The 24,556-nt window shown below is 35.6% G+C and overlaps 1 protein-coding gene and 1 pseudogene across 5 annotated transcripts in view; one reads left to right on the forward strand and one right to left on the reverse strand.

Moving 5' to 3' along the window:
* Positions 1 to 24,556, forward strand: part of CENPU (centromere protein U) — a 37,811-nt gene that overhangs the window by 639 nt on the left and 12,616 nt on the right. For all 5 annotated transcript variants that reach the window (XM_016143989.2, XM_016143991.2, XM_016143990.2 and 2 more), the window contains exons 2-8: positions 2,099 to 2,147; positions 3,887 to 4,004; positions 7,357 to 7,462; positions 13,444 to 13,504; positions 13,934 to 14,170; positions 17,144 to 17,210; positions 18,355 to 18,463. In XM_016143989.2, coding sequence (XP_015999475.1) covers positions 2,099 to 2,147; positions 3,887 to 4,004; positions 7,357 to 7,462; positions 13,444 to 13,504; positions 13,934 to 14,170; positions 17,144 to 17,210; positions 18,355 to 18,463 — 747 coding nt within the window. The remainder of the gene's footprint in view (positions 1 to 2,098; positions 2,148 to 3,886; positions 4,005 to 7,356; positions 7,463 to 13,443; positions 13,505 to 13,933; positions 14,171 to 17,143; positions 17,211 to 18,354; positions 18,464 to 24,556) is intronic.
* Positions 9,280 to 9,399, reverse strand: LOC118609486 (annotated as a pseudogene).

Consider the following 24,556-nt stretch of genomic DNA (forward strand, 5'->3'; position numbering starts at 1 on the left):
TGGACAAAGTATTTTGACACAAAATATCCAACAACTTCTTATGTGCTACTTGCCAGACATTACATCATTACATTGTTGCGACGTTTACACTCTGGATAGTAGTCAGGATTCTTATCTTCAAAATTTTGTTGCTTTTGCAACACAGACCACAGACTGTAAAGTGAACCAAATCTTGGCGAGGTCAGGGTGGGGGAACGACAAAGCTGCCGCTTGTTATTCCTAAAAGGGGCACTCCAGAATGGGTCAACAAATTAAAAAAAAAAATTTATTAAAATATAGTTGGTTACAACGGAAATTAGTTTCAGGGGTACAACGGAGTTATTCGATATTTGTATCCTTGGGATGTGATCACTACCATAATTCTAGTAACCACCTTTTTATTTTTAAATCAAAAAGGGCATACATTTAAAAATAGGCTTTAGAATTGCCGTCTGAAATGTTATTCTTAATGGATTCAGTGGCAATGGCCTTCTGGCGGTGTCTGGAGTGCATTTTAAGGCTGGGTCTGATGCTAGCTAGAGATGTATCACCTTGCTCCAGTTGATATACAAGATCATACATTGAGTACCACTTGGGCTGTGGGAAGACTGCCAGAAGTGGATGGCATTTGTAGATGTGGCATAAGGGTGGAAGGTGAGCCAAGCAGAGCTTAAGGAAAAAGGCTGGAGGACAGGGTGGTTCTTTTCCAGTGGGAAAGAACCAAAGACTCCCCTGATGGACAAGGGAATTGGAAGAAAAAATGTAGGGGCCTTGAACCACATCAGACAAAAATATTTGATCTGATATTTGATTTAATATTCTCTCTCACATGCATGTGTATATATATAACATGCATGTTTTAATTATGCATTACATATAAAACATTTTTTACCTTTGGGATGCATGAAAGCTGTTCATTCCTCCTCCCAAAATGCACTGGTGTGCATACACCAACATTTTTATGTATGGTTTCCTCCTTTTGGAAGCCCCACCTTGCTCGTAGCCTAAGGTAAGGCAGAAACTTAATTGTTTTTTTGTTTTGTTTTTCAACACAGACATGGCAAGAGACATGTGGAAACAGTTTAGATTAAGAAGTTATACAATCTAGCTTCTAGTCATTTCTCTTACTTGTCCTTGTGATCATTGATAAGTCATCTAATTGTTTTGAACAGCAGAATCATAAATGCCATAAAGTGATTACCTGTTCCACCTTCCTGGATCTGAGAAAGCAGTGGTTCTCGAAGTGTGGTTCTTTGAACAGCAGCATCAGCCTCACCAGGAACTAGTTAGAAATCCAAAATCTCAGACTCCATCCCAGATTTACTGAATCAGACCCTCCATAGAGTATGGGGCCTAAATCTGTTTTAACAAGTCCTCCAGGTGATTCTGATGCCTGACGTTTGAGAGCTGCAGCTCTAAACAGTTTTCCAACTTGTTTACTCTGGTTAACAGTTATGTTTTATATCACAATTGGTACAAGTGCACATATAATAAGGTTTATGAAAATACTATATCCAGTGCAGTTTTACATTTTATATTCTCTTGTATTTTCTTTTTAAAAATTCTGGGGGTAAAAAAACTTTAAAGGACATTATGGGGCAGTGATGAAATTTGGATATAGACTGTAGATTAGATCATCATATCAGTGATATATTTCTTGATTCGGAAATTGTACTGTGACTAGGCCCTTTCTGGGAAAGACACACTAAGCATTTAGGGGTAAAGATGCACAGTGTCTTCAGTTTACCGTCCACACAGGAGGCAAATAAGACAAAATGTAAATGATGGGTGAACCCGAGTAACGGGTTAATTGGGACTTCAGGGACAAGAATAGCAGCAGGACTAGGAATTTTCATGTCCCTGAATGGGATACATATGCTATTTTATATATAGGAGATATGAGTTGACCTGTAAAAAATAGTTAAATTTATGAGCTATGGGTTTTACTTTCTAAAACAATTTTGCCATAATCTTAATTTCATTGAGTGCACACTATTAGTACAACTAATGAAGAATATGATTTGGGAAGAAAGTGCTTGGAAAGGGTTGCAATTTATGGTTTTTCCCCAGGTATTTTAAAAATATTTGTTGACTCTTTTGTATTTTTGCTGTTTAATAGTGCAGGATATTCAAAGAACACTGTAGGAAGAACAAATTCTACGAAAGATGTAAGTGATCTTTTTATATTTCATTGTGATTGTCTCAGAATTGATAATACGAAAGAACTAACATGTGAGATCCCCAAAGTTTGATAAGCTTTACTAGGTGAGCTCAGTGTTTTATTGTAGTGACAAAGTATATTTTTCTTCCTCTCACTTTTTCTAGTAAGATGGAGAAAATGACCATCTTTAACCTTTTGAATCTTTTTTCCTGGACCTAGCTTGATTTTATTTTTGTTTGGATAATGGACATTATTTAAAACTGTACAGCTTTCTGTATTTTGCTATTTTCTTTTATAGCCATTTCTCTGTTATAGTTTTAAAGAATTGTTTATGATTTCATAATCCACTTGGTTCACATTACAATTCTACTTCAGGTTAGAGTCTGAAAATATATCTGTGTTAACGGCAGGTACATTTCTTTAACACTCTGGATAGCTAATTCAAATTATTTTCCAGGGCTTGTCCAGTTGGTGCTGGCAGTACATAGAGATGAAGTAGGACAGTGGCTGCTTTTAGGGTATTCCCTCTGCTCTGTCTTGCCCTGGCTCTCTGTCTGGTGTGGTCTCGTTCTGCCTGCTGCCCTAACCTCAGCCTTCAGAGGATGACTCTTCTATCTGGGAGGCTCAGGGATGCCTCTGCAGAGGTCTCAGCTCTGTGCTCCCACCTGGCCCTAGGGTACTTGTTTTTTTTGCAGGGGTAGATTTCTCTCAGCTCTCTGCCCTGGATGGCTAAACTCCAGTGTGCCTGAGGTTTTCTTCATCCCTGCTCCCAGCCCGCCTTAGCCCAGAGTCCAGAGTGCCTAGAATGTATTTCTTCAGCTTTCCTGCCCTTTCCTCCTCTGGGGGGAGCTGTGTGCTGGAGGCCTGTTTGCCTCAGGAGGACTGAGGCCCTGTCCACACCTTTTCTTTGGCATTCTGCCCCCAAATATTCCATGAATAATTTTTCAGTGAGGGTCTGTGAGTGGTAAAGTTTTTGTTTTTCTATTTTATTTCATCTTCTTTATATCTTTCAGAATTTCCTCATCTATTAATGTTACCCTTTTACATTTTCCAGAGCTACTGAAGTTTTTTTTTTTTTCCCCCACTTTATGTTTTGGTTTTTTCACAAGGATTTGGGGTAGCAAACTTATTGAGGCTTATTAGTATATTGAACTGTAAACTCTGGTGTCTCCCCTTCAGGCAGGAATTTTTATACCTGTGTACCCTTAAAACTGTTGATGACCTTTTAGGCATGTGGGTGTATATCTGGAGAGAGGACCTATAGCTTTCCCTAGATCAGGATCTGGGCCAAATCTAGCCTGTCCCTTTTTTATGTACAGGCCTTTATAAAAAGCTAAGGATGGTTTATACGTATTTAAATGGTTGAAATAAAATCAAAAGAAAAATATCTCATGAGATGTGAAAATAATGTGAAATTCAGATTTGATTGTCCATAACTAAAGTTTTATTGCAATTCAGCAATGCTTTTCTTTCTGCACTGTCACCGTGTGCTTTCACATTTTTTAATGGCTGAGTTGAGTCACAATACAGACTCTGTGGCCTGCAAAGCCTATTATTTATAGAAAAGTTTGCCAGCCCCTACCTTAGATTATCAAAGGAGTCTGTTGTCTTTCCCCTCGTAAAAGTGTTAAGGATCACACCGTTGGGCAGCAGTGATAACAGGAGTATCCTTGCTAAGTAAATCAATTTTGTGATGTTCTTGTTTGTTAAAGCCAATTCAATGTCTTCAACTTTATTCGTTTGTAGGAAGCTGGCAAACAGCACAAGCCTACTGATATATTTGATTTTCCTGACAATTCCAATATCTCAAGCCTGGGTCGGATGAGTGAAAATGAGAATGATGAAGAGCCTTATGAAACCTTTGGTTAGTATTTTAAATCTTTATGCTAAAAACCTTAGTTTAAGCAACAACATTGAAGCTAGTTACTTATAAAAATAGGAAATATCTTCAAATATAAAAATCAGTTGCATGTGAATATAATGTTCTAGGGAGTTCTTAATTTGAAATAATTTTTCTCACTTCTAAGTACATCGAACTAAGAACTCTATTAAACATTACTTTAGATCTCTGCTAGTAGCATTTATTAACAAGCCAGTCATATTAGGACACCTATTATAGTATCTGTAACAAGAATATAAAATATTTCTCACTCCATACCACCAATAGAGTCATTCAGTAAGGGGCTTTAATTTAGAAGAGGGCTAATTTTCCCTTTTCTTAAACATACGGAGGTAAAGGATGCTTCAGGATTGCTGCTGGGAGAGCTTCACCTGTGTTCCTTGGAGTGTGAGGAAAACAGCTAGTACCTCATAGACTAGGAATATATGAGTTGTCCAGATGGGGCTGCTTCTGTCTCTGTGTCCCTGGCCACTTAGAGGCCAGTAATGTTACAGAAAGTCCCAGCTGCGCCCACATCTAGAACAGCAGTGATCAAACATTTTTGCTAGAATAAGTTTTCAGGGAATTTTGAAAACATAACCCGCTCGCATATTTTTAATTCCGTATATAATATTTTTCAGTCTAATTTTTGTTTAATAAAAGAAAATATACATTTTATAAGATGAAAAGTAATTACTAGAATACGTCTTTATTATGACTTGATAAAAATGTTTTAATTACTCATAAAAAAATCTAAATATGAAAGATCTAAATCTAAAAGAAATCACATAATTAAAAAAATGAAAACATAATTCCCTTACCTTAAAATTTAATGTATACGATTCCGTGATGTTCAGTATAGCCATAAAATTGTACAACCATTTTTGGAGTGATCATTTTTTAAGTTATATAAATGTCTAATCACTATGTTGTACAGGTGAGGCTAATATGATATTGTATGTCAACTATAACTGAAATATTTTTTTTAAAGTGTGCAACCATCACCATTACCTACTCCAGAACATTTTAATCACCCTGAAGAGAAACTGTAACTGTGTACTCATTAGTAGTCATTCCCCATTCCTCCTTCCTCCTAGTCCCTGGCAGCTATAAATCTACTTCCTGTCTATATGGATTTGCCTATTCATATAAATGGAATCATACACTATGTGGGCATTTATGACTGGCTTCTTTCAGTGAGTGTCATATTTTCATGGCTTAACTATGTTGTAGTAAGTATCAATACGTTATTCCTAAAAATTTTTATAGTTCATCCATTGTTTGGATCTACCTCACTTTGTTTTCCATTCATCAGTTGATGTACATTAGAGTTATTCACTGTTTGACCATTATGAGTTATTCTGTGAACATTCATGTACAAGTTTTTGAATGGACATAATGTTTTTGTTTCTCCTGGGTATACACCTAGGAGTAGAATTGCTAAGTCATATGGTGATTCTACTTCAACCTTTTGAAGAATTGTTTTACAAAGCAAGTGCTCCACTTCACATTCCCACCAGCAATGTTTCAATTTTTTTATACCTTCACCAACACTTTTATTATCGACTTTTTGATTCTAGCCATCCTAATGGGTGTAAAGTGGTATCTCATTGTGTTTGTGCGATAAAATATCATAGCATAAATTTACCATTTTAACCATTTTTGAATGTATAGGTAGATCTGTGGCATTAAGTATATTCACATTGTCATGCAACCATCATCACCCTCTATCTCCAGAACTTTTTCGTTTCTCCTAACTGAAACTCTACACCCATTAAACAACTGCTCCTCATTCCCCACTCCCCACAGCCTAACTTTTTGTTTCTGTGAATTTGACTACTCTAGATACCTCATATGAGAGGAATCATACAATATTTGTTTTTTTGTGTCCTTTTTTTTCACTTAACATTAAGTCTTCAAGAGTCATCCATGTTGTAGCATGTGTTAGAGGTTACTTTTTTTTAAAGCCAAATAATCATATATTCATGCGGGCGTGTGTATACACACATACATATATATATTCATCTGTCAGTGGACATTTGTGCTGCTCCACCTTTCGACTATTGTAAATATAATGCAGTGAACATGGGCGTACAAATACCTGTTTGAGTTCCTGCTTTTACTTCTTTTGGGTATACATCCAGAAATAGAATTGTTGGATCATATGGTAATTCCATGTTCAATTTTTTGAAGAATTGCCTTGCTGTTTTCCACAGTGGCTGTACTATTTTACATTCCCACTCGCAGTGTACAAAGGTTTCAATTTCTACACATCCTCATTTGTTGTTTTCTGTTTTGTCTGTTTGTTTATTTTGATAATAGCCATTCCAGTAGATGGGAGCTGGTATCTCATTGTGGTTTTGAGTTGTAGTTCCCTAATGACCAATGATGAGCATCTTTTCCTGTGTTTTTTGCCATTCATGTGTCTTCTTTGAAGATGTGTCTATTAAATCCTTTATCTACTTTGAAATTGGGTTTGTTTATTTTTTTATTGTTGAGTTTTAAGTATCCAATTTGTATGACTGGTTACGTATGTAGATTCAGGATTGACCTGTGCCTCTCTTTTTCGTTATTCTCAGTAGTAGAGTAAATAAAGTGTTTACTCTACTACTACAAAGGCAGTACAAAGTATTTTACTAACTTAGATATTGTACAGTTGACATGTTCATTATTTATGAAGCTCTTTATTTGAAAACATGTTTAAATTTCTGTTGTCATGCTAAAGTTTGAGCATGAAGAAATGATTGTTTGGCTTTTACATGCCATCACCCTGCAGTAATTCAGCTCCTGGCCACCTCCTTTCCTTCCCTCAAGTTCTCCACCCCTCCCCTAAGCCCAACCTAATACACTGAGGTCTCTCCTGTTACTCCTCTTTCCTGAGCAGGTAGGGGCATCATCTTCCTCTTTACACCTCCTTTCTAAGTCTTTCCACCAGTTGGTTCCTTCTCTTTTATCATCTTTATTCAAGTTAACTTTTAATGCTAGCTAAAGGCCCTAGCAATGCAGTCAAGTAGAAAGGACTAGGGTGAGGGAGGGCTGGAATCCCTCCCCAGAGGTCTGTTCATTCCCAAATATTGAGTGCCCATCCTGGGTGAGGCACTGTGTGAGGTAAGAGAGTCAGGGATATAATTGATAAATATCCATGTATTTATTAGTGAAATGGTTTACATTTTTTATTATTGAGGTATGAGATCAAAAACATTTGGGAAGTAGGTTGTGTAATTGATTTTGATTTTGTTAGCCATTAAACAAAGATTGCTTTGTACACCTTGTAAAGTAACTAAGTTCTACCCAGGCAGACTTTTAAAGTTGCACTTTTTTAAAAAATCTTTTGTAGAGCCTCCTTTACACAGCACTGCTATATATAGTGATGAAGTTGAACTCTCCAAACACTGTACATTATTTATTCCTTCAACTCCTCAAGGAAAAGAAGTGAAAAGAAGGTATGGTTATATTTCAAGCAGTTATTTATTCATGGTCAATGGGATTTCTGAGAAGCTCTTTAAGGTAGAACCATATAAAACTAAAGTTTTTAAAAGATGTTTTGGGCCAACTTATGTTTTTCCTTAAGGGAACCAATACATCAAAACTTAATTTTTCAAAAATTGACATTATTTATAATTAATTATAGGTACAAATTTCCATAAGTCATGGGGATATAATGTACAGCATGGTGACTGTAGTTAATAATACTATATTGCATATTTGAAAGTTGCCAAGAGAGTTGATCTGAAGTTCTCAATATATGAAAAAAAATTTTGTAACTGTGTGGTGAGGGATGTTAACCAGACTCATTGTAGTGATCATTTTGCAATATAAATATTGAATCATTACATTGTGTACCCGAAATTAATGTTATATGTCAGTTATACGTCACTAAAAATAAAGTCTAATTTAATAACCAAAAATTACAGTTGATACCTGATTATCATAGAAAACATGGCCTGTGAGGGTGGTTTAGCCTGAGGTAAAACAAATGGGGAAGGAATGGTTTTCTCAGCCTAACATTTTAAGTGCTTTTCAGAGGTCTCTTTAATTTTCAAATTCTCTATCACAAAAGAGATGTTCTCTAGTACAAAGTGAGGGTAGGGGAGACAGATTGGTCATTACAAATATGTTGTCTACTTCAGATGTGTTGTCCCCAAGGAGCATTGGTTTGAGTTTTGCAAATTTATATGCAGGTATGGTCAGGTAAGTCATGTAAAAATGACTCCATAGAGAAAACTTGAGAACAAATTATATAACGAAGAACTGTAATAATTATTAGCTAGAGCAAAGCCTTTACGTTAGGACTTCTATTAGGTAACAGGTCAGTCTCAGTTATTTGAATATATTGTGAAAGTAGCACACTGCATTTTTAAAACAAATATTAGGCAGAAATCTAAATTAGGAAGTCTCCGAGGTTATCTGCATGAGGGAGATTTTATGGTATTTGCAGAGACTCCAGTTTTTCTGTGTTACTGAAAATAATAAAAGCCACATATTTGGGAAAACTTGCACTTCATTTTAAATAGCAGTGAATGTAATTTTTAAAAAGGTATTTTTTTGAATAGGTAACATGGATGGTTTAAAAATATGAAGGTTTTAATAAAAGTCTACCATCACCTAGCTCCTGCACCCACTCTTTCTCTCTTCCATTATTAATTTCTTGTATGTCATTTTCAGAATTGTTTGTGCACAGAAAAGTAAATAAGAATACACATTTTGACCTTTATTTGAAAAGTTAGTATACCTTCTACCTACCTTAACATATCACTTAACATATCTTAGAAATTTTACGTTATCAGTATATGTGGACCTTTCTCATTCCTTTCACATCGCAGGTATTCCAGGGTATAGATAGTTTATTTACTCAGTTCCCTTTTGACAAGCAGTTGGGTTATGTCCAGTCTTCTGCTGTGAGCAAGTGCTGTAGTCAGTAACCTGGTGCACAGGCCATTTCACACACATGCCTATATATCTATAGGGTATATTCATTGCAGGAAACCTTGGGTCAAATGAAATTTGTGTAAATTTTTTATAGTTATTGCCATATTGCTACCACAGTGATACCAGACTTGGATTTTTGCTAAGATGATAGGACTTTTGATCTGTCTCAATCTAGTTCGTGTTTTACTTGACTGTGTTGAGCAGCATCTCTTCATATGTTTAAAAGCTCTCGAATTTCTTTTTCTTTTTTTTTTTTAAGGCGAGACAACCCTTGGTTTACCTTATAGATTGCAAGAACCTTGTCAGCATACAATCCCTTATTTTATTTTTACAACTACAGCACCTGGTCTTCCTAGTTAATCCCCTATCCAAGTACTAACCAGGCCCCGACCCTGCTTAGCTTCCAAGATCAGATGGGATCAGGCACATTCAGGGTGGCATGGCCGTAGATATTAAATTTTTTTTCTGTATTCTTTATCTCCTTTTTCAATTTTTCTAGTAGACTTTGGTCATTTTCTTCTTGATATCCATGACTTCATTTAAATATTAGTGAAATTAATCCTATTTAATAGGTTTTTTTCTTATTAGTTTGTCCGTCTGTCTTTGGATAAAACACCTAATGGTGTTTGTTACTACACAGAAATTTTTTCTTTTTTGTATAGATGCATTGATACATTTATTAATCTTTTAGGGTTTAGAGATTTTGATTCACAGTTAATCATTCTTTTCATAGAACTTTTGTGCTTTATTTTTTTAATTGAAATCCTTGATCTTTTCTTTTGTAAGGTATAAGGTATAGACCCAACTTTTTCCTTTTTTTAATTAAAAAAATAATTACAATTGGCATTCAATATTAGTTTCAGGTGTACAGCATAGTGGTTAGACATTTACTTTCTAGATTCCTTCATCTGGAAAGTAAGATGATAATACAACCTACCTTATACAATTGTTTTAAGATGAATTTATCCTCTTATGCTCTTAAAACAGGCTGGCATATAGTAAACTTTCAAATGATAGCTTTTTATTTTTGGTATTTTCTTCAATAAGCATTTATTGAGTACTAAGTACCAGGTACCGTGTTAGGCTCTGGGTTTACAATAACTCAAAATGGACATAATCCTTGTCTTCATAGAGCTTACGGAGCAATAAATATTAATGAAGAATCACTAACAAATCACACGGGAAGGGTGTGTGATATGGGTATGAATTAGGTTAGTGAGGGGTGGGGTGAAGAACATTCCATATGAGGTGAATAGCAATGTATAAAGATGTGGTAGGAAGAAGCTTGGTGAGTTCATGGGACTGTAAAAATCTGAAATGCCCCAGAGTAAAAAGAATGAAGAGGGGAAGACACTTTCAGTGTCATGGTTGGTAGATTGCTAGTTTTAACCTGGTGTCCTCCCTCTTTCTTAGTGATAAAATATTCGATTTTAGCAGAGTAAGTACATAGTTGTCAGAATATAGAATATATTTCCTAGCTTCTCCTTTAGCTAAAGTGTCCATATGATTAAATTTTAGCCAAAGAGGCGTCTGAAACTTCTGGAAGTATCTTTATAGGGAGGGATGTGCCCTTCTTTGTTCCTTCCTTTTTCTTTATGTTTGGAGTGGAATGTGACTGCCGAAGCTTGAGCAACCATCTTGGACCATGGGGCAGTGCACTAAGAAAATGGAGCGATAAGATAGGATTTCCGATGCTGGTGGGGCTGTTGTTTAAGTCATTTGGGAGTTGTCTTTTATACCATTTGTGGCCATACCCAATCCTAGCTAATAACTTGCTAAGGAGTGTTGTCATTATCTTAAGCAGCTGAAGAATTTTAAGCAGGGGTGACCTTGGCTCCTGTGTAGAGAATGGATTTCAGAGAGGCAAGAATGGAGTGGAGAGACCAGTTTGGAAGCTGTTTTATAAGTCGAGGGCACAGAGGACTAGGGTAATTGCAGCAGAGGTGGGGATCGGTGGATGGGTTTGAGAAATAATTAGGAAGCAAATCAGTGGGTCTTAGTGATGGGTTGGATGTAGAGGGGAGAGTTTGCTATCGTAGACAACTCCTGGCTTTCTGGCTTGTATAAATCAATAGATGATAGTGCTGTTGACTAAGGTAGGGGTTACTAGGAGATTGAGTAACCCCTGTTATCAATAGACATCCATGAATTTGGTGCGGAGATGTCAAAGAGAACATTGAGTACGTAGGCCTGAGCTCAGAGGAGAGGGCTAGGCTGGAGTTCAAACTAAAGTTGTTTACATGGAGTTGGTATGGAGCTGTGGGCATGGATGAAAGCTCACAGGGAGAGACTGTAGCCTAAGAAGGCAGCAACCTAGCACAGACCCTGAAGAAAACCTGATATCTTCAGTCTGGGTAGAGGAGGAGCTTAAAAAGGAGAGGGGGAAAAAGGTGGCTAGAGGGGTAGGAAGAAAACCGGGAGAGGGGAGAGTGTGTGAGTGTGTGTGTGTATAGTCAGGAGGATCAAATGCAGTTGAGAAGGAAGGTAAGGACTGAACCTGTGCCTTGCATTTAATAGTAGGGACATTCTCAGTAATCTTGCTTTTGGTGGTGTGATAAGTCCAAGCAAAAGGCGTTATTTGCTTATGTTAAACAGAGTTTGTATATGGATACAAAAGGAAGTCAGGGCAGAAGGGATGCAGTGCAGAGAGAGGTCAGCAACTTTTCCCAGGACTCATGGAAGCATCAGCGCCCAGGTCACAAATCCTCACCAGGGATGTTCTTTTCTTTGTTCCTTGATCTTCTCCCTCCCTCTCCTCTTTATGTGTAGGTGATTCTGCTCTTAGCCCTTTCCTCTCCACTTATTCCCAGGATTGCTCTCATGGTTTTATCCATATGCCACTGTCCCCACGTCTGTTTCTTACCCAGCCTTTCTCCTGAGGCCTGAGATGTCTTGCCTATTGGTCATTTCCCTAGGTGCCCAAAGACTTGACAAAGGCAAAACCAAGTTTAGTTCTTTTCTCCATCCAGTGTCCACAAGCTCCTTTGGTATTCTCTAGGTTGATAGGTCCCACTGTCACCCAAAAAAGCAATCCGTGAATCATTCTTGGTATCTTCTATTCTCTGACCAATCCTATTCTGGCCTGTGACTACCCTGAGAATCTACTTTTTTCCTCTTCATACCTCTGCTGCTGCTTCCTTGCAGCTGCCATAGTTTAGGCACCAGCTACTCTCCTCAGCATCCCTGCAGTAGTTTCCTGCCTGGTCTCCTTGTCTCTGAAATTGTATTCTCTCCTCTGTTCTCCCATCCACCCATCCACACAGCTTCCAGCATGATCTTTCTAAAATGCAAGTCTCATCTCGTGAGAGTGAGATAACACCTTTTAAGGCCTCCTCATTGCCTGCTGCATGGCATAGGCAGCCTCTCTGCCAGTTTAGATCTTGGGTAAGTAGATACAGAGACTAAGAAACGGAGGTTTATTAGTAATACCTGTGAAATTTAGAAGAGTCATGATTGGGCAGAGATGGCTTCAGACTGTGCCGTGTAAACTCACAGTTCTGACCAGCCCCCTGGGGAGCTCTGGAGAAAAGACGACCTGTTGGGGAGTCCTATATTCAGCAGAAATGACCAGGTCCTAATACTCTCAATGCTTAGTTATTGGCTGGAGACTCCCCACAAAGATGCTGCGGGGGATCCTCATGGCATTGCAGACTGGGGGCCAACGATAGGGAGCCAGGAGCAGCACGCTTCTGTGGCTGCCTCACCATCTCCCTGGATGTATCTGTTGATCGATTCCCTAGCATTACCTTCCCTTTAACAGCAAATCCTGTCTATTCCATGTCATGTTCCTTGAACACGTGAGTTCTTTTATCTTTTACTTTTCCTTCTAAAATGCCCTTCCCTTTATTTCTTCGCCTGGACTGGAAAAGTGTTTCAAAAGTCAACTCAAGTGTCATAACCATGATGTCCTTCCTATTACTTCAGCCATGTATCCACATCTTCTGTATCCATTGCTTGCCAAGTCATCACTCTGCATTATCTTTGGTCTTCTTACTAGTGAACCCATTACAAGAAGGCTCTTCATTTAAAAAGATAATTTTATTCACTGTACTTTGCATTTTGAGGCTGGTGTTAAATATTTGTTGTATTGAATGAAAATAATGAAAGATCTCATCTCTCATCAGAAGTTTAGGATTACTTTTTTCCATTTCAAAGGACAAAAGAAATATTCTGTATTACCTAATGATGGGCCTACTGTCTGCGGATTAGCTTTTAGTACCAATGATAGCCTATAAACCTGCGAACGGTAACGTTGAGGAAGGTGCTGCTCTAATGGGACACTTGACAGTATTGCCAAGAATAAACTGATGTGGCCTGGGAATAGGAAGATGTGGGAGATGACCAGTAAATCTAGGAAGGTGGCAGCCTGCCCAGGACAAGTAGGAAATCTCATTAAATTGAGTTCGTTTTCCTGTTGGACAAGCAACTTATAGAAGACATATATGAATAAAAATGAAATGTATGCAAGATATTGACAGCTTGTTCTTTGGTACAGTTCGAACACTTCTGAAATTGAAGAAAGTGAAAACAAGTCTGTAAAAATTAGTGCAAAAAAGGTATGTAGAAGTGTTCTTAATTTGTAAGATATTTCATGTCCTGTTTAGATTCAATGCAAATAGGAAAAATGTTCTGTAGCAATATTTTTCATAAAGTATTGTTTTAGAAGGTACATTTTAAACAAAAGTGAAATATTTTTATATCTAAAGTGTTCTTCATTACAGAGATATCTCTGTACCTTGTCAATTTTAGCATTCATGTTATATATTTAGATTGTGATTTACAAAATCAGTGATTTGTTGGGAGTGTATTTGGAACTTTCTTTAATGTAGGTTCCCCATCCTATCCACTAATCATGTTATCATCTCTCTGTATGTTCAATCTTGAAATTTAGAAATGAGAAATTTGGGCTTTATGGTTATCTACTCTTACAATAAGAATGATAAGCATTTGTATTTCCTAAATCAGTAATGCTGTTTTCTTGACAGGTAAGAAGAAAACTCAAGCCCATTAGTGATGACTCTGACAGCACTGAAGAAAGTAATATAATAATAAAAGGTAAGCCAGCAGAGAAAGTAAGTAGACAACAACATGAAGCTGTTCCAGCTACAGCATCTTCAGAATGTTCAGAGTCATCAGCTGAATCGGGCACTCCTAAAAAGATGGGACCTCTTAATGCCAAGTTATCTGTTGAAAAAGAGACCCTGGCAACAGAAAGTCAGCTGGTAAGTGTGTCTGCCAGCCCCTTGGAGAGGGAAAAGAAGTTGACTGAAAAATGTTTAGGAGGAAAATAAAGCATTTTTTCTTTCCTTCAGTTTTTAAAAAAGATGTTTTATATCTTATAAAAATATGTTTTAGAATATTTAGAAGGTATGGAAAGATCACCTATAATTCCATCACCCAAAAATAACCACGTTTTTTGGTTTATACTCTTCAGTCCTTTTACTGAGTTTTTCTCACCCTAAGTGGCACCATGTTCTTGTCATTTAGTATTTTGCAATATTTTAATGAATGCCTGAAATTTCATTCAGGAAAGTGTCATAGTTTATTTCATCTCTAACTAATGAACAGTTAAAATTGAAACAATTATAAGTGCTTTGATGAATTTCTAGCTAAATCTTTGTGTGTACCCTCGATCATTAGAAAAAATCGTTAAAATAAAATTTCTGGGTCATAATTGTGTTCTAAGATTCTTGACATACAGTATCTTTTGGTCAAGTTTTTAATATGTTTTGTCCCAGCACTTTGTTTTGGCCCATTGAAACCGATTTCGAACTTCTGGCCTACAGAACTGTTGGAGATACATTCCTGTTGTTTTAAGCCACCAAGTTGTGGTAATTATTACAGCAGCCACAAGAAACTAAAATGCCACCTGATGACTTTTTTTTTTTTCCATTATGTGCATTTTGGTTGTAAAATTTCTAAAAAAAAATTAAAGTATATTTTCTATTAAGATTCCCTATTTAATCATTAAGGTGGTTATTTACTTTTTTTTTTTTTTTGAACATATTTATGATAGCAGTTTTAAAGTCTTTCTTAAATCAGATATCTGGGCTATCATCAGGGTCAGTTTTGTTTGAGTACATTTTCTGTCTTGACTGTGGATCACATTTTTTGTGTGTAACATTTTAAATCTAGTACTTTCTATTTGTGTATTGGACATCATTGTTAATAAGTTGTTGAGATTCTGAGTTCTATTAACTTCTGAATAATGTTGACTTTTATTCTAATAGGTAGCTTGATTTTTGGCTGGTCATCTTGAACTCCTGTAGGTTTGGTTTTATCCTTCGTTAGGGTAGATTTGTGAAAAGTCTAAGTGGGACTCAACCTCTCTATTAGTTTTCAATTGTTGCATCACAAATTACCACAGACTACGTGATTTAAAACAACATACATTTATATCCCATAGTTTCTATAGGTCAGAAGTCCAACCTGGATTACCTCAGATGCATTCTTTACTTAGGATCTCACAAGGTTGAAATCAAGGTGCTAGCCAGGACTGAAATCTCTTCTGAGACTCAAGGTCTAATCTAAAATTATTCAGGTTGTTAGTAGAATTCGATTACTTGCCTTTGTAAGCCTGAGGTTCTTGTTTTTTTTCTGTTTGAAGCTGGGGGGCACTCTTAGCTTCTAGAGGCTATCCGTAGGTCCTAGTCATGTGGCACTTGTATCTTCAGAAGGAGCCAGAGAATCAATCTCTCTTTATTTGGCTACAATGGAGTGTTATATAATGTACCTAATAAAGGAAGCAGCTATCCCATCATATTCACAAGTGCCACCCTTCCTCAAGTGGAGGAAGTCATAGAAGTCATTAGGGATCATCTTAGAATTCTGCTTACCAGTCTCTGTCTCCTTTGCGAATTTGGTCAAATACTGATTTCAGAAGGCTTTGTTAGGGTGGGTCTAAAGTAGTCTTTATTCTAGGGCACTGCTTTTCAATTCTTTTTCATTATTGTCCTTACGAAGCCTTTTAAGACATTTTTTTTTTTACTTCTAATTATCCCTCCCACAATTAAATTTTAATACCACAAGTGTACTGCCTGTTTATGTTTAGGTACTCGAGTCCTTCCGAGGGTTACAACCATTATAATATCTTTTTTTTTTTTTTTTTTTTTTGCATTTCCCCCTAAGAATCAGTTTTTGCCCCCTTGGGAACAGTATCATCCTGTTTGAGACTGCATGCTCTAGAGCAGGGGTCCCCAACCCCCGGGCCATGAGTCGGTACCTGTCCGTGGCCTGTTAGAAACGAGGCTGCCCAGCAGGAGGTGAGCAGCAGGCAAGCTTCTTCATCTGTATGTGCAGCTGCTCTCCATTTCTAGCATCACTGCCTCAGCTCCATCTCAGATCATGAGGCATTAGATTCTCATAGGAGCACCAGTCTCTGGTACCAAAAAAGGTCAGGGACCGCTGCTCTAGATCATGGCTCTTAGCTCTAAGTCACAGTCTTTCTGCTGCTAGCTCAGCTGGATAGACAGGTGTTAACTAGTTTTAATGAGGTCTCTGCATTTTCTGCATCTAATTTCCCCCAGCATTCCTTGTTCTCTATTACCTGTGATGTTCTTAATCCCATTATAGCCACTTTCCGGTAAACTTTATGTGGTCTCACCCTGCACATACGGACTTTTGGAGAACCCTTACCTGGACTTCTGTTGCTCTTCTCTGAGCAGTTTATTCCAAGTGCTTCAGCTGCTGTACTCTGATCTCTGCCTTCTCAGCAGAGTAGGATTATCATGCTCCGCTTGGATTTAGTTTGTTGTGCTGCTGTGTGGAAATTGTCCCCAGGCATGGAGTCGCGGTGGGAATGGGGGGCATTCTTCTGAGTTTCCTAGTCTTGTTTGCCTCTTGTCCAATGCCTAAATAAAACTGCCAACCGCCACCCCCATTTTATGGTTTATGGCAATGGAGCGAGTTCAGAAGCTGCTCTTCCATCATAGCTTGAAAATTGAGCTGATTCCAGACAGTGTTATTTTAAATAATAAAAGTTCAACTTCTTGCAAGGCCATTGTTAAAAGCCAACTGAAAATTTTATTTTTTATTTTGAGACAGTTTAATTTTTTCAATGTTTCCTTCTATTTATTTAGATTACATATATAATTGATGTATTAGCTTAGAAGTAAATAAGAACTATTTGATATTACTGTCTTCATCCTTTTAAAAGAAAGAAAACAAGTAAAATCCTTTCCTGTATTTTTTTGTAGAACACTCAGAAAAAGAAGATGTTCTGTGGAAAAAGGAAGAAATCAAGAAGTGAAGCTATAGACTCAGGTACAGAATAGTGTTTTATACTTTGGCAGCCATTTAGGAATTTCCTTTAAAAATACTTAACTAACAAGTAGTAAATTTTAAGTATGTAAAACTGCCACTTAAATAAGTTAAAAATAATATGTGACTTTGGAGTAACTTTTTTTCATCGATCATAAAAATTTCAACACACAACAAAGGTGAAAGAATTTTACAGTATATATTTATGTACCCACCACCTAGATTGTGCTATTGAAATTGGTTATATTTGCTTTATCACCAATCCATTAATCCATTTTAATTTTTCATATAGAATATGTTCTTTTCATATATCATGTAGATTGTTCTCTTGTTATAAAGCTTATTTCACTTAATCTGACTTTTTTCAGATTCATCCATGTTATTTTGCATCATTTTTATGATATAAAAAGTTTACTGAAAAAGTTTCAGAGGAAAAGAAAGCATCTCTTTCAGTTTTTTTTAAAGAGAAGTTATATATTTTTCTTGTTACAAAAATATTTATTCTAGAAAATTTATAAACTATGGAAAAGAAGATAAAATCACTTATAATTCATCACACCAAAATAACTACCATGTTTTTTGTCTGTATTCTTTAATCTTTTCACTGAGGTTTTCTCACCCTAAATGGGATTATATCCTTGTCTTGTCATATTTTACCATATCCTAAGTATTCTACAGTACCATTTTAATGAATGAATATTTCATTCATGAATGTACCATAGTTTTAATCTCTTACTAAATGTTACTACTATCTAAATCAATCACTGAGTAATCTTTCTGTGTTCTAGAACTAGCCTATTAGGTAGACTAAAATTAAAATATAGTTAACAAAGAACTCTATCACCAGTAGCATTGGATAGTGGCAGACTATTAAAAGCACAGCAAAGTAATTAAAAGGCAGCAGTGCTTCAGGCTGCTTTAACAGAAATGGGAGAACCAAGGAGACAGCAGTTACAGAGTTGCAGTATAGATAGGTTTTTGAGACTGAACTGGGATTGAGGAGTATGTCTCCTTCCACATGTTTCTTCAACTGGATCTATTTTTACCAATTTGATGGGATGAGTTTTGTTGAAGGCTTTCAGAACCCTGGACTTAGAGCCAAATTATTGAAATCAGTATATTAAGTTGGCTTATCTTAATATTCTAGATATTTCTGACTGTGTACATATTTGGTGTCAAAAAGGAAAGAAAAGCAGCGAAATTATGGAGTTAGATGTTGTTTTGTCTGCATTTGAGAAAACTCTCCCAGAATATAAGTAAGTCTTTTGATGTGACATATGTAACTAATAACTTTTTCCTTGAAGCACTTTTGCTTATCCCACAGCTTCTGATATATAATATTTTCGTTATTATTCAGTTTTACCTGTTTTTACATTTCTAATTTTTTCTTTAATCTGCAAATTATTTGTTAGTATGTGTTTTCGAATGTCCAAATATGTGACTTTTTAATTTATGTTTTTGTATTAACCTTCTATTTTAACTATGTTGTCTAATTTCATGGACTTGTGATAACCTATTTTTTGAAGTTTTGAGGCTCTTATGACCTAGCACATTATAGGAATCTCTAATTAGTCTACGTAGAATCTCTAATTATTGGATCTATGTAGAATCAGTATTATTTATAGATTTTTCCTAATACTTTCATCAATTTATGCTATATAGATTTAGAGACTTTTATTAGAACATCATGTTTAAAATTGCTCTGTCTTGATTGAACATTTTTATCATAGTGACTTCTTTTATTCCTAAAAATGTTTTATTTTGAAATCTACTTGATACTAACATTGTGTCACTAGATTTCTTTTGCAAGCATTTGCCAGATTTTACCCTTTTTTACTTTCTTGTACTTCCAATTTTTGTTTGATATTAACTTTATTTCTTATAAAATCTTTTAAAAATCCAGTGTGTCCACACCTTTTAACTATTGACTGTAGTCCATTTACATTTATTGTAATTATCAGTATATTTGGAAAAATGGATGAATAGTGTTTTTCTTTAAATTTTTTTTTTCTAGCTTTTGATGTTTTTAATCCATTCTTGCTTTTTAAAAAAACAGAATTTGTAATTCGCCACTAATAAGATTAGAACTTTGACAAGGTCTCTTATCTTTCGGTCTTCTCTCCTTGTCCCCTACCCCAAACCCCATCATATTTATAATAGAGACTTTTAATTCTGGATTAAGATAGACAAATTTTATTATCTTCTCTAAAACAGCAACAGTCTTTATTAAGGTATGTATTTGATCATCACCTTAACTTCAGATATTTCTTGTAACTTCCTCTGGATATGTCTCCTTATTTAAATGCTTCATATAACACTTTTCAGTGTGGCCGTTTATGTTGTAAACTTTATAAATCCTTCTGATTATTTCGATCATGACTTTGAATGTGAATAACTGTTTAGCTGGATATAATATTCTAGGTTCTAAATCATTTCCTTAAATACTTTGTAATCACTATTCCTTTTTCTTCTTTTGCATTAATCTTAATTTGGAAAATATGATGTTTAAGTCTTGTTTCTTTACATGTGGTCTCCTCTTTCTCTAAGCTTTTATAGTGTTTTATCTTTGATATTAAACTTCACAATTTTAGGTCTGACCTTTTCAATCTAAGATTCTTCTTTAATTACAAAAATTAAAAAGATTTTTGTCCTATTTTCTATATTACTGTCCTTTGCTTCATTCTTCTAGCTTTCCTCAATCTAGAAATTTGCTAATCTATTTCTCAGATATTCCATTCTGCCATTTTACCCCATCTGTTGAGTTCTTTATTTAGCTATTTTAGGTTTTATTTGTAATATTTCTGTTTAGTTATTTTTTTATGTTTTATATTCAGGTTTTATTATGTTGCTTATGTCTTCTTTAGACTACCAGGCTAATTTAAAATTGATTATCTGTTGTGAAATACCTGCTTATGTTAGACTTTCTGGTCTAATATATTGTTTTTCCTTTGAAATAGTTGTATTTCTCCAGTGTCTTATTGCTCCAGCCTTTGAGCTTATTTTCCCCAGGGGACTGTCAGCTTCTCTGTCAGACATTGTGTATAACAGAAGACCAAACTTTAATCCCTGTTAGTTCCCATGAGTACAAGTGACAGCAGCGGGTGAGTCCTAGAGTGGAAGCCTCAGTCAGTCATCCCACAAAGTAACCTGTCAGATCAGGATTTCACCCTGTGTCTTCTACAGATTAGTAGCATTAAGAGTAGATATATACCTCAGATTATCAGGGGAAGGAAGAGGAAATAACTGCCCAAAGTTAGTCAATCTCTACCTGTTTTTCTTCAAGCTTCACAAACATAGCCCAGGTCTTACTCTTATTTGCACAGGCAGAGGTCTGAGTTGCTGCAGCTGTTGGGGAGGTACGGTTTGTGAGAACCAGTGCTGGGGAAGAAGCAGAAGCCAACAGTTCTTTTCCTACCTTGGACCACTGCCGCCACTCCTCACACCAGTTCACTCAATCTAAACCTTTGTTCCTCTCACCTGAAGGCTTTTCTCAGCTTTCTCCAGGTGGGGATGTGGGTTTTTCCCTCTGTAGTCCTTCTGGGGAGGTTCTTGGGGAAAGGAGCACCCTGTCATGCTAACTCATCTTTATCATGGTGGGAACTGTCTGTTTTATTATCCTTTATGGTATGTTCCAGAGCCAGTTTGCCATTAAAACTGGTACAGAAGTTCTCTTAATACATTCAAGATTATCTTGACTGTGTTATCTTTTTTTCTAGTCATAAATCTCTTTAAATGAAGACTTATTATAGACTTCTAATGTTTTAGTGAAATTGGCATTCATTATCTTGCCTTTTAGCTTAGTGAATTCTTGATTTAACAAATTATTTAGAGGTATAGCGTATTTTCATTACTTTTAAAATTACAAAATACCCTTGTGTTTCTGTCATACCAAATAATTCTGGTAGAATCACTGACCTTGTTTTATTTTCTTGAGAATGTGTTCTCAGCCACATGAAAAGCTTCGGTCTTTCAAAATCAAGTTAGCTATTTGAGGGTCTGTTATTTTTAATATCCTGTACCTGGCACTGACACCTGAATAATTTGTTAACGGACTTACTGATTGTAAGCAGTTCATCGATAAAAGTAGAGAAGTATGCCATGAAATGCAAACATTACAAACTTAGGATATTCTAAAACTGATTCAGTTATCTGTAGAGATGTGACCAGATTTTTAAGGTACTTGAATTTGAAATATGATATCTGTGTCTAGATATCATAGGTAGACCACTACCATGTAACCCATGTAGAAAGGCCTGACTAGTTTTCTAATTTTTACTTTTTAACATCTTAAAATCATGATTTCATATTTATATTGGAAATATTTTTAGGAGGGCTGATGTATTTTTTTAAGTGGCAAAATATATATAACATAATTTACCATCTTAATCATCTTTGAGTATAAATTCAGTGATGTTAAGAATATTCTAATTGCCATGCAGCAAATATCTCTCTCCCCATTGTGTAGCCGTGGCACTCTTCTTGAAGATGATTTGATCATATATTTGAGAGTTTATTTCTAGGTTCTCTATTCTGTTCCAGTGGGTAAGATGTCTGTCTTTATGTCAATACTATACTATTTTTATTACTGTAGTTTTGTGATTTTACCAGGAAATGTGAGGCCTCAGCTTTGGTTTGCTTTTTCAAGATTGTTTTGGCTATTTGGGGTCCTGTTATATTCCATATGGAGTTTAGGATGGTTTTTTTCTATTTTTCTGAAAATGCCACTGGGAGTTTGGTAGGAATTGCATTGAATCTATAGATCACTTTGGGTAGTAAGGACATTTTAATAGTATTAACTCTTCCAGTCAATGAGCAAGGGGTGTTTTTCCATTTATTTATATCTTAATTTCTTTCAACAATGTTTTATAGTTTTTAGTGTACGAATCTCACCTTGGTTAAGTTTATTCCTGAGTGTTTTATCTTTTTGATGCTATTGTAAATGGGATTGTTTTCTTTATTTCCTTTTTGGACTGTGCATTGTTAGCATATAGAAATGCAACTGATTGTTTTTATATTTTTCAACTTTGCTGAATTTGTTTATGGGTTCTAACAGTTTTTTAATTTTTTGGTGGATTCTTCAGGGCTTTCTACATAAGATCATGTTATCTATGAACAGAGATTCTACTTCTTTCTTTCTGATTTGAAGGCCTTTTTTTGTTTTCTTTATTGCTCTAGCTAGGATTTCCAGGACTGTGTTGAAAAATGGCAGGAGAAGGCATCCCTGCCTTGTTCCTGATCTGAAAGCAACAAAAGCTTTCCATTTTTCACCACTGAGTATGGTATTAGTTGTGGGCTTTTCATATATGGCTTTTCGTTATGTTAATTTCTTTCTATTTCTAGTTTGTTGAGAGTTTTTATCATGAATAGGTGTTGAATTTTGTCAAATGCTTTTTCTACATTAATTGAGATAACCATATGGCTTTTTGTCCTTCATTCTGTTATTGTGGTATATTACATTGATCTTATTCTGTATATTGAACTATCCTTGCATTCCAGAAATAAACCCTACTTTGTCGTGATGTATATAACCCTTTTAAGGTGTTAAATTCTGCTTACTAGTATTTTGCTTAGGAGTTTTATACCAATAATCATTAAGGATATTGATTGGTCTTCAGTTTTCTTATAGTATCTTTGTCAGATTTTGGTATTAGGGTAATGCTGGCCTCATAAAATGAGTTTGGAAGTGTTCCCCTTCAGTTTTTTGGAAGAGTTTGAGAAGGACTGGTATTATTTGTTTGGTAGAATTCTCCATTGAAGCCATCTGGCCTTGGGATCTGTGATGGGAGGTTTTCAATTACTGTTTCAATCATCTTATTAGCTATAGATTTGTTTAGATTTTTTTTATTTTTTCATGATTCATTCTTGCTAAGTTCTACTTTTCTAGAAATTTATGCATTTCTTTTAGGTTATCCAACTTGTTGGCATATAATTGTTCATGCCAGTATGTTCCAATTCTTTTTATTTCTGTGGCATCAGTTAGTGTCTTTTTCATTTCTGCTTGAGTCTTTTTTTTTCTAGTCTAAGGATTTGTCAATTTGGTTTTTATTCTATTTTGCTATTCTGTTTTCTCTCTGATATTTGTTGTTCATTCTGCTAACTTTCAATTTAATTTGCTTTTCTTTTTCTAGTTCCTTGGGGTATAAAATTAGGTTGTTGATTTGAGAGCTTTCTTCTGTTTTATGTAGGTTATGTACTGCTATAAACTTCCCTCTTAGTACTGCTTTTGCCGCAACCTATAAGGTGTTGGTACGTTGTTTTCGTTTTCATTTATCTCAAGATATTTTCTAATTTCCCTTGATATTTCTTCTTTGACCCATTGTTTGTTCAAATATGTTTAATTTCCACATACTTGTGAATTTTCCAGTTTTCTTTTGGCCAATGATTTCTAGTTTCCATTGTGGTCTGAAAAGATACTTGGTATGGTTTCAGTTTTATTAAATTGGTTAAGCCTTACTTTGTCACCTATTGTGTTATATCAGAGATAATGGTCTGTGTGTACTTCAGAAGAATGTATTCAGCTATTATTGGGTGGAATATTTTGTATGGGTTTATTAGGTCCAGGTGGTTTATAGTGTTCAAGTTATCTCTTTATTGAGTTTCTTTATGGTTGATCTGTCCATTACTGAAAGTGAGGTATTGAAATCTTGTCCTGTTACTGTTATAATCTATACTTCCCTTTAATTCTGTCTCCCTTTAATTCTGTCAGTTCTTATATTTGGGTCTCCAGTGTTGGGTGCATATATATTCATGACTTATCTTCCTGGTGAATTGACCATTTTTTCATTATATAATATCCTTTGTATTTTGTGACAATTTTTGACTTAACGTTTATTTTCTCTAAGTATGGGCACATCTGCTCTCTTTTGGTTCATTTGATAGACTATCTTTTACCATCCTTTTGCATTCAATCCATGTATTTCTTTATACTTAACTAAAATGAGTCTCTTATATACAGCATATAGTTGGCTTTGTTTTTTTAGTCAGTTAGCCACTCTTTCTTTTGATTGGGGAGTTTCATCCATTTAAATTTAATGGAATTACTGATAATGACCGATACTATTTTAATTGTTTTTCTATGAGTCTTGTAGTTATTTTGTCCTTTTCTTGCTGCCTTCTTTTGTGTTTCGTTGATTTTGTGTAGTGACATACCTTGATTTCCTTCTCTTTTTCTTTTTCGCATCTTCTATAGATTCGTGTGTGTGTGTGTGGGGGGGGGGTTACACTGAGGATGACATGAATCATCTTATAGCAATCTTTAACCCATTTCCCCTTGCCAGCAGCCGTAGTAAGTGCTTGCAGCCGCAGCACTTACCCTGAGATAACTCATGGATTATAGTCTTAATCTTACC

This window comes from Rousettus aegyptiacus, unplaced genomic scaffold (genome assembly GCF_014176215.1).
Source record: "Rousettus aegyptiacus isolate mRouAeg1 unplaced genomic scaffold, mRouAeg1.p scaffold_m13_p_11, whole genome shotgun sequence".
Lineage (NCBI taxonomy): Eukaryota > Metazoa > Chordata > Mammalia > Chiroptera > Pteropodidae > Rousettus > Rousettus aegyptiacus.